This window comes from Tupaia chinensis, unplaced genomic scaffold (assembly GCF_000334495.1).
Source record: "Tupaia chinensis unplaced genomic scaffold, TupChi_1.0 Scaffold000183_1, whole genome shotgun sequence".
Lineage (NCBI taxonomy): Eukaryota > Metazoa > Chordata > Mammalia > Scandentia > Tupaiidae > Tupaia > Tupaia belangeri.
The window spans coordinates 1,124,635-1,135,636 of NW_006159658.1; the positions used below are offsets into that span (position 1 = coordinate 1,124,635).

The 11,002-nt window shown below is 40.1% G+C and overlaps 1 protein-coding gene across 5 annotated transcripts in view; it reads left to right on the top strand.

Annotated features, from left to right (window-relative positions):
• LOC102489455 (C-type lectin domain family 4 member A-like) overlaps positions 1-3,660 on the top strand; it is a 16,230-nt gene extending 12,570 nt beyond the window's left edge. For all 5 annotated transcript variants that reach the window (XM_027771102.1, XM_027771103.1, XM_027771101.1 and 2 more), the window contains 2 exons: positions 713-828; positions 3,202-3,660. In XM_027771102.1, coding sequence (XP_027626903.1) covers positions 713-828; positions 3,202-3,349 — 264 coding nt within the window. In that variant the 3' untranslated portion in view covers positions 3,350-3,660. The remainder of the gene's footprint in view (positions 1-712; positions 829-3,201) is intronic.
• Positions 3,661-11,002: the final 7,342 nt, after the last annotated feature.

Sequence of the window (11,002 nt, forward strand, 5' to 3'; positions counted from 1 at the left end):
TTTGCTGAGTCTGTCAATTAGTGAGTTCTTTTGTTTTATCTCTGAGTCTCTGTTATGTGGTGAATGTGCTGACTTTGCCTAGCATGAGTTAACTTTGGCCTGTAGCTTTAACAAGGGGTATTTACATAAAACTAGCCTTGAACTAACTTAGTCTACATATGCTTCTAAGGCTAATTTGGTTTATACTAACTTAACCTATATGTTAATTTTGGCTTAAAACAGACAGGTGGGGGAGTCTCAAACTTCCTGGCCCTTGCCTGCGGCCTGTCTTAGGGAACCACATTCCTACAAGATCACTAATTGGCTTTATTGTAATGGTTAGGGGTGATATTTTACCCTTGCAGGGTACCGTAATAACAGTATAACTCACGGCAGAGGAATTGACTACAGGCCAGTAAACGACACAAGGAAGGGCTCGTAAACTGGGCCGTGCCTCAGTTTCTTCCCAGTCCAGGACTTGCTTAGAATGGGAGGCAGCCTCCTACCAGCTTGTGTTGTCTGCATTTCCCCGTCAGCTAGGAATTGTTTGTACTGAACATCAAGCTCTTAAGCGATGTCTTTGATCTTGGCCTGCTCAGCCAGAGAACTTCTGCACACCTCAGTGGAGCCTCCATGTGGCTGTTCCTGGAACCTCACAGTTTCTTGAGGTCATAAAGAACACGGTTCAACTAAAAACTCTAAAGGCTAAGGTTCCTTTATTTTTTTCCCTCAGGAATTCATCACCAAGGATCTAAGAAAAAATTTTGCTTATTATATGGGGCTGTCAGATCCAGAGGGACAGAGACATTGGCAATGGGTTGATCAGACGCCATACAATAAAAATGTCACGTGAGTATGAATGAGATAATGAGTCCTCATCCTAGACTGTGCACAATTTAGGTTGTTTTAGCTATGAGCTATTAAACAAAACAACAAAAATTCTGAAAAATTCCATCAACACCTTTCTGTAAAAACCTAGTGTATATATTTTAAAATTTTACTTATTATTGTTATTTTTAATTTGCTTTAGAATACATGAACTCACCAGAGAGAGACAGAGGGAGAGAGAGAGGGAAAGTGAAAAAGTAAGCCACCTGGTCTGGGGATCAAAACATGGTAGGCCATGTGGGAGTTCAGCACCTTAACCAACACGCTAAGTGTATTTGACATCAGTTTCTATGCTTTTAACACTATGCTTCTAAATAAGACAAAGAGAAATTATGTCAATTATGAGCATAATTGGGGACCAGCAGATGGCATAATGGTTACATCGCTGGACTCCCATGTAGCTGACCATGGTTTGAGTTCTGGACCCGGCAGCTTAAAATTCACAGTGACATTTTGAGTACATACTCAAAATCCCAAGGGGAGAAAGGATTGCAGCATGGCCATCCTCTTTGGGGTGGGGTGGGGGTGATCTTTTCACTTTCTGTTTCTCTATCTCTCTGGAGCACACATGCACCCTATAGCAAAAATCTCTTAAAAAAAAAAGAGAGATAAAAAAAAAGAATGATTCAATATTTCTCATAAAGCAAACATGTTAATTCTGATAGCTTTATAATAATTCTTATTTATATAAATCTTTGTCTTATTTTATTTTAAAAATTTGCTATGGGGCACATACACTTCTTGGAGAAAGACAGAGAAAGATGAAGAGAGGGAAAGTGAAAAATCACCCCCCAGGAGTGATTTCCCTTCTCTTCCATCTCTTCTTGGGACTTTAGGCACACTGACACACATGCCTGGAGTGTTTTTAAAGCCCCAGGACCAGGACTATAATTGTCCAGTTGGCCATATGGAATTCAGTCCCCTTAACCACCACACCACCTGCTGGTTCTATATAATTCTTTTAAAAATTTAAGTACTTTAGTATATATTTGCCATTCATATCAACTGTGTTAAAAGATGCATAAGGATGTTACTCTAGTCCCCAGGTTTTGTTTTTATTTTGTTTTTTTTTTTTAGATAGGAAAACTGAACATCAGGGAATTTAAATTTACTTGCCAAAGTAACAGGAAATAAATAGCTGAAATTTACTAGATCTGAGAAATATAACTAGATCTTCCCAAAGTCCCAAATCAGTGCATGGTTGGGAGGGGGGATATACTCATTCTGGGAGCAGAAGGGAATATTTTGATCATTTAAGGAATCCTGTGATAGCGATGCAAGAATACATGGGGCAGGGGTGATCGGGCCCACTGGTCACATGGGACATGGGCTCTTGTCTCACATTCACAAAATATCAGAGACACAGATGCACAGGAGGGTATAGCAAGGTGGGGAGTTTATTAAAGGAGAGGGAAGGAAAGACAGAGCTTCAAGAAGGAGGGAGGAGTCTCAGAAAATGGGTTGCTGAGGAGGAACTGGAGTGAGGAGTTTTTATGTGGGTCAGAGGGGCCTTGTTCAGGCTTGTTTGGGAGTAGGTACGAAGGCCAGGAGAAGCTTTGTCTAGAAGCTTTGGCCCATGAATTCTTCAAGAACAAGATTTGCATGTCCAAGGGCCAAGGAATACATATGGTGACTGGGAGAAGAGGAATTGTCAGGACGCCAGAGCACAGCAGCTGTCCTTGGGGCTGAGGGGCACCCTATCTACCTGTAAATGGGCTCTAACTCCTGTCTAAATATCAGTAACTTACGACAATGGGACGTGAGGGTGGAAATACTAGGAATCCTGTGGCACATACGCTGAGTAAGATGACAGCACACTGGGTCACGTGAGGATGGTTTTCCTGGAAATACCAGAGACAGGTGAAGGAGAAAGTACCTGAACGTGAGGGTTTGTTTGTGTGTTTTGAGATTTCTTTCGTTACAGGGCACATGCATTCACTGGAGAGACAGAGAGACAGAAAGCGAGATATCACCTCCCAGTGGGGGGGTGACCACATCACCATTCTTTTTCCTCCATTCTCCTCCTCCGGATTTTGGGAAGACACACACACACACACACACACACACACACACACACACACCCCACGTGAGTTTCAAGCTGCTAGATCCTGGATTGGAACTGCAGCTGACCATATTAGAGTCCAGCACCTTAACCACTACTCCCCCTGCTGGCCTCCAACTTGGAGGTTTTACAAGCCTGACAACAGAAGGGGGAAGGAGGAGTTTGTTTATACTTGACCGTGGCATTCAGATTTCACCCCAGCACCTGATATTCTCTAACCTTTTTGAAAACGCTGTTTTTGGAAATGCCCTCATCTTTTTTCCCTCTCTTAGATTCTGGCACCCAGGTGAACCCAGTGATACTGTTGAGCGCTGTGTCATAATAAACTTTTCTCGCAAAACATGGGGCTGGAATGATGCTCGTTGTCCTCAACCTCAGCATTCAATCTGCAAGATGAAGGAGATTTTCTTGCGAATGTAACATTCTCCATGGAAGAGTGTGTCTGTTTTTATACTATTATCAATACTATTTTTGTAATGTGTATTGCAAGTATGATGGAAGGAAGTGTGATACTTCCAGCTTTGTTCTTCAAGATTGACCTGGCTCTGTGTGTGTGTGTGTGTGTGTGTGTGTGTGTGTGTGTGTGATTCCATATGAAGTTTCCAATTTCTCTATTTCTGTGAAAAATATCACTGAAATTTTAATAGGCATTATATTAAATCTGGAACCACTTTTGGTAGTATGATTGTGTTAACATTAGAAATTTTTTTTCAACAAGTGAACACGGAATATATTTCTTTGTGTTTTCTTATATTCTTTTTTTTTTAAGAGAGATTTTTTTTTACAGTACTCACTGAAGAAACAGAGAGAGACGGAGAGACAGAAAACAAGAAATCACTCCCCCAGGGGGATGGGCACGCTGCAGTCTCTTCTCAATTCTCCTTTCAGGATTTTGGGCATGCACACATATGGACCTGGCGTGAGCTTCAAGCTGCCAGGTCTGGGACTCAAACCTTAGTGGGACACGTAGGAGGTCAGAGCCTTAATCTCTATGCTACCTGCTGGCCCTTCTTTAATTCCTTTCATTAATATTTAATAGTGTTCAATGTATAAGACTTTCACCTCTTTGGTTAAACTTACTCCTAAATATTTTATTCTTTCCAACACCTTTGGAAACAGGATTTTTTAAAAAAAATTTCTCTTCAAACAGTTTGTTGTGAGTGTATAGAAATGCAAGTGATTTTTTATTTCAGATGTTGTGGGTATGCTCCACACATTGAACTCTCTTCACCCTACTTTGTTCCTGTTTTGTGGGGGGAACTAGCTACAGATTACAGCTGGACATCATGAGCATCTTGTGACTGTTTTACTTCATGGAATTTACCCACAGCTGGGGCACTAGGGAGGACGTGTGATAGGCAGTTCGCTAGAACTGGGTGGGAAGCCCTAAGATAACAGCAGGACGCTTGTCACATCAATAACAACTTATCGGGAGTTAAGTCGGACCATCTGCAGAGACTCCTTCCTCCCACCCAGCTCCGGGTGCCGGGAAGGCAAGGCAGGTCTCATTTTCCTTCTTTAGTACCTAAGAGAGACACATAGGGATGGTTGTCAATTTCCCTCTTATCATTTCTCATAAATATCAAAGGACCCAACAGGACGTTTTGGTCAACATCTTGGTTCCCACTAGGGCAATGAACGAACTGGGCAGTTCACCCAAATACGGATGCAGCCAGCATCAGAGCTCACTGAGCGTGCACGACTAGGTAATCACATTCCTCAGAGTCTTCATCTGAGAGAGAGATGCACAGGCACAGGAGGAAGCCCACGAATTCGAAGAACATAGACGGGTGACAGACCTCCTGCTGCTGTGACAGACCTCTTGCTGCTAAATATTCCTTATCAGTTCTTAGAATAAATTTAACACCTAACCCCACGGCCCGGTGCAGTTGTCCTCCTCCACCAGCGGCCCACCTGCATGTCTTTTCGGCAAGGTACTTCTTTTCTATTAAAAATCTCTACTTGCATATTAAAACTTCCCTTTTCCTACTTTACAAGTGTTTGTGTTTTTTTTAATTTTGTGTCTCAGGACAGGTCTCTAATCTTAGAGTTCTGGACCTAAAGAACCAAAGGTTTTACACAATGCAACTGAACTCTCCCGTCCTGTGACAGATGCACAGCTCTTCCATCGCAACCTGACAAGATTAGAGGCACCAAATCACAAACACTACCTACTGATTCTGTTGAATGATAAAGTAACCTTTTATTGCAATCCTTAAACAATGAATGTGGAAATCAGTCCCCTGTCTTGAAGGCAGATAGTCTGCATTGATTTTTTTTCATTGGTTTAGGAATGTGTTCTCCCCCCCCCCCATGAATTATTTATTTAATTTTATTTAACATTGTTATTATTATTATTTTTTAATTTGCTATAGGGCATGTGCACTTGCCAGAAAGAGAAAGAGAGAAAGTGAGAAAACAAGTTCTCAGGTCTGGAACTTGAACCATAGACACCCACGTGAGAGTTCAGCCCTTGTCCAGCACACTACCTGCTGGCCCAGTATGCTTTGTCCTTAACATATCTAGCCTAAGCTTGCGCTCACTTATAAACCAGATCACTTATCCACTGGCCGTTATCAGGCCATCCCATCCTGCTCTGCTCTGTGTCAGTAAATGAGCTCCTATTTTCCCCTGTTGGATCTCCAGGTGGAGATGTGGAGCAGGGGCAATCAGGCCTTAGCACCCACCATGAGACACGGGTTCTTGACTGCAGCTCTTGAAGAATTAGAGACCTGGACGTGTGTAGGCAAGTGGAGTTTATTAGAGAAGGAAGGAAAGCGTTTCAGAGCATGAAAGGGGAGTTCTCAAGTGAGAAGCCTGGGTGTGGTAAGGGTTTTTTTTAAATCTCATTTAGGTGGGGCTCTGCCCCAGCTAGTCCTACTGAAAGACTAGTGTATGCTTCTCATGATGGAGGGTGTGGAGGTCACATTTTAGATGGGCCTGGCTGTTCTTTCAGTCTTGGAGAGGGTATGAAGGTCATGAGACCCTCCTTGCTTAAAAAAGACCATTATCTTCTCAGAGGGACCAGCAGCTGGTGCAGTGGGGGATGATTTCTCACTTTCCCTCTCACTGTCTCTCTCCAGCGAGAACACATCACTTAAGGCAAAAACCTCTTTTTAAAAAAGAATATTTATTTTAAAGTCTGAATCTGATTATTGTGAGGTCAATGGACCTATTATTTGCTTTGATTTTCGTTCATTTAGATTTTTTCTGCTTCTCATGTGGTTACTTTTGATTGAGTAGTAGATACTATACACAAAGTGGTATACAAATAAATTGATGCCTTTGTTAACCCAAAAAGGCAAACTGAGACAAAACATGGGAAACAAAGGTGCATAGATCTAAGGTTGGACAGACAGCGCTGGGCAAATACCCTCCAAGAAGCCAGGTTGCAGTGGTTCCCATGTGAGGTTATAGTTCTGGCAAAGTTCTCTAAACGACAGATCTTGTTATCAAGCACGCTAGCATGAGAAAGCATTTCTTCTATGGCTGGTTTGGTTTAATGAAGGTTGACACTAATGAGACCATTTGATTCTGAAAAACTTTCACAACTTGTTATTTTTCTTTAGACAGGAATTACTTCTGCTTCTTGTAGGCAGTTGAGGATACTTGTACTCCAACCATCTAAATCTATTTTCAGAGCTTTAGATAATTCACAATTAAGCTTCTGGATCTGGGGCTATTTCTGTTTACCTAATTTATACAATATAGAGATCTGTTTTAACTTTTTAAAAGTCGTAGTAGCAATTTACTTTTAAGATGTATTTTTGTTTTGTTGTTTTTTGCTACTAGGGCACATGAGCTCACCAGAGACAGTGAAATAAGAAATCACCTCCCAAGGGGGATGGCCATGCTGCAATCCCTTCTCCTCCAATCTCCTCTTAAGATCTTGGGTATGCACACACACATCTGGTGTGATTTTCATGCCACTGGGTTCAAGACTCAAACCACGGACCTGGGCATGTGGGACCTAGTGCTTACATTACCTGCTAGCCCTTAAGATGTGCTTTTATTTTTAGAGATTTTTGCTATGGGGTGTGTACACTCACCAGAGAGACAGAGAGAAACAGAGACAGAAAGTAAGAAATCACCCCCCCAGGAGGGATAGTCATGTCACAATCCCTTCTCCTCCATTCTCCTCTTGAGATTTGGATTTTAGGGCACACTTAACACATGCACCTGGCGTGAGTTTAAGCCACTGAGTCAGGACTTGAACTGCGGTGGACCATGTGTGAGTCCAGCAATGTAACCATTACACCATCTGCTGCCTCCTAAGATGTGCTTATAATAAAAATAATTATTTTCCAGGACCAGCAGATGACATAATGGTACATCGCTGGACTCTCACGTAATCAATGGCAGTTCAGGTCCTGGGCCCAGTGACTTAAACTAATACCAAACACGTTTGCATGCATGCTCAAGGTCCCGAGAGGAGAATGGAAGAGAAAGGATTGCAAAGTGACCATCCCCCCAGGAGGTGATTTCTCATTTATTGTCTCTCTGTCTCTCTAGTGAGCACAGGTGCCCTACAGCAAAAATCTCACTAAAAAATATTTTTAAAAATAATAATAATAAATTTTATTTAAGAAAGTACTTTAATATTTGCATGAAAGTTAGAGATACTGGGACCAGCAGTTAGTGTAATGGCTATGTCGCTGGACTCCCATGTAGTCAACCGCGGTTCGCGTCCCGGACCGGGTAGCTTAAAACTCACGCCGGGCGCGTGTGCATGCATGCCCAAGATCCCGAGAGAAGAATGGAGGAGAAGATATTGTGGCGTGGCCATCCCCCCTGGGGGGTGATTTCTCATTTTCTGTCTCTCTGTCTCTCTTTGTCTGTCTGGCGAGTGCATGCGCCCTATAGCCAAAACCCCTTCAAAAAAATAAGTTAGAGATACTTTGTCTAAAAATGTAATCGCATATACTGTTTATGTTAAGAAAACTAATTTCTAATAAATATTTTATGTATAATTTTTGCCTGAATGTATTTGTGGGAGAAAAAACCTTTTCAAAGCTTTTTTGCATTTTTAAATTTATTATTATTGTTTATACGTTCAATCACTATACATCATTTAGGTTGTAAAGAGACTTTACCCAGCATGATATACACCTCAGTCCAGTCCAGTTGAGAATACTATACACAACCTTATCAACAGATAATAAATCATATCTGTGTCCCACAAATGACTCATCTATTTTTTCCCTAAATTTCCTTTCTAACACTCCTCCACTCCACACTCTCCTCGCACTTTGTCTCTAGTGTCCATAACAATTTTCAATGCTTCTATGTCCTCCAGTCTTTCAGTCTCTACAATTGAGTGTGGACAGTCAGTATACATTAAGTAGAGATATACAATGTCTCTCTTTCATAGCCTGACTTTCTTTACTCAGCAACAAATCTTCCATATCCATCCACTTTCTATCAAATTCCAGGGCCTCATTGTTGTTTTTTATGGCTTAATAGTATTCCATGGAGTATATGTGCCACACTTTTTCAATCCATTCATGTTTGTGGACATTTGGGTTGGTTCCATGTCTTAGCAATCATTGTGCAAGCGCTTTTCTGACTGAGCATTCTTCTATCCTTTGGGTAGCTACCCAGGAGTGGAATTGCTGGATCATATGGTAGTTCTACTTGAAGATCTTTGAGAAACCTCCATTTTGTTCTCCACAGTGGCTGGACCAACTTACATTTCTACCAAAAATGTAGGAGTATTCCCCTTTCACCACATCTCCACCAGCACTTATCATTTTTTTTTTCTAATCTTCACCATTGTGACGGGTTCGATGGTATCTCATTGTGGTTTTGATCTGCATCTCCCTTGTGATGAGGGATGCTGAACATTTTTTTTTCATATGCTTTTTGGCTGTTCGTATGTCTTCCTTAAAGAGTTGTTTACTCAGCTCATTTTCCTATCTTTTGATTGGGTTAATCATTTTCTTTGGGGTAAGCCACTCTAGTTCCCTGTGTATTCTGGTTATCAGTCCCTTATCTGAGGCACAGCTAACAAAAGTTCTCTCCCATTCCAAGGGTTATCAATTCACACTAATTACGATGTCCTTTGCTGTGCAGACATTTCTTAATCTGATGTAATCCTGCCTGTCTATTTTGGTGATTATTGCCTGTGCTTTGGGGTTCTTGCTTAGGAAGTCTTTGCCTACCCTAATGTCTCCCAGAGTTTACTCCAGCATTTTTCACAGTAGTTTTAAAGTTTGAGGTCTTAGGTATTGATCTTTGACCCACTTTGAGTTTATTTTAGTTAACGGTGACAGATAGGGGTTCAGATTCATCTTTCTGCAGGTGGATACCCAGTTTTTCCAGCACCATTTGCTAAAGAGGTTTTCCTTTTCCCACTGGATTGACTGGTACCCTTTGTCAAAGATAAGTTGGCTTTATGTTTTGGGGTATATTTCTGGGGTCTCTACTCTATTCCATTGGTCTTCATGTCTGTTTTTGTGCCAATACCACCCTGTTTTGATGATCACAGCTTTGTAATATATTTTGGAGTCAGAAAGAGAGATTCCACCCACTCCACTCTTCTTGCACAAGATGGCTTTGGCAATACATGGTCTTTTGTGATTACAGACAAATCCTATGATTGTCTTTTCTAGATCTATGAAGAATGTCTCTTGTAATTTTTTAGGGATTCCATTAAATATGTAGATTAATTTGAGTAGGATTGCATTTTGATTATATTAACTCTCCCTCATCCAGGAACATGGGATGTCCTTCCACTTTTTTGTGTCATTTTCAATTTTTTATCAATATTTTCATAGTTTTCCTTATAGAGGTCCTTAACTTCTTGATTAGTTTTATTCCTAGATATCTTATACTTCTTGTGGCTATAGTAAATTGGATTACTTTCTTCAGTTCTGTCTCTGCTTGTTGTTTGTATATAGAAATGCTAAAGATTTTTGTAAGTTAACTTTGTATCCTGCCACATTACTGTATGCATTTATTACTTTGAGAAGTTTCGTCATTGATACTATTGGGTCTTCTATGTATACAATCATTCATCTGCAAATAAGAGATAATTTTAGCTCTTCTTTTTCTGTTGGAATGCCTTTTATTTCATTCTCTTGTCTGATTGCATTGGCTAGAACTTCCAGTACTATATTGAATAGAAGCGGAGAAAGTGGGCAGCCTTGTCTTGTACCAGTTTTTAGTGAAGAAAAATCTTTCAACTTTTCCCCATTCAGTTTAATATTAGCTATAGACTTTTCATAGGTGTCTTTTATTATGCTGAGAAATGATCCTTCTATGTCAATTTTTCTGAGAGTCTTAATTATAAATGAATGTTGTATTTTGTCAAATGCTTTTCCTGCATCAATTGCAATGATTTTTATGGATTCTTTCTGTTAATATGGTATATTACATTTATGGTTTTGCATATGTTCAACGACCCTTGCATCCCTGGAATAAAGCCTACCTAGTTGTGATGAATAATCCTTTTTATATGTTGTTGAATATAGTTAGCAAGCATCTTGTTGAGAACTTTTGCATCTATATTTATCAGAGATATAGATCTGTGGTTTTTCTTTTTTGTTCTATACTTATCTATTTTGGGAATGAGAGTAATGGAGGCTTCATAGAATGAACTTGGAAGAGTTCTTTCCTTTAGCATCTCTACAAACAGTTTGAGTAGAATGGAGGTAACTTATTCGTTTAAAATTTTGTAAAACCCAGCAGTGATCATGATATCTCTCCTACCAGGGTGGAGGAGTACAGTCTGAGGAAGGACATTAAAGAGAAAAATATAGAGGCAAAGCATCTATGGGACAAAGAAATGGGTTATTATTTGTTGAAGATAACTCTATAATATTGTCAACTAGACTGGTGAGAAATGTACACATGTTGGAATATTCACTTTGCAAGCTAAATAACATGATTGAATGTATAAAAGAAACTGAAATTAAAAAAAAAATCAACTGTGAAGTCATTAGGACCTGGAATATTTTTTGTCAAGGGGTTATTTTTTTACCGATTCAATTTCATTGCTTGTTATAGATTTATTCAGGCTTTTGGAGAGGTTTTTTTTGTTTGCTTTTTTTTTTTTTTTTTTGCTTTCAGGTG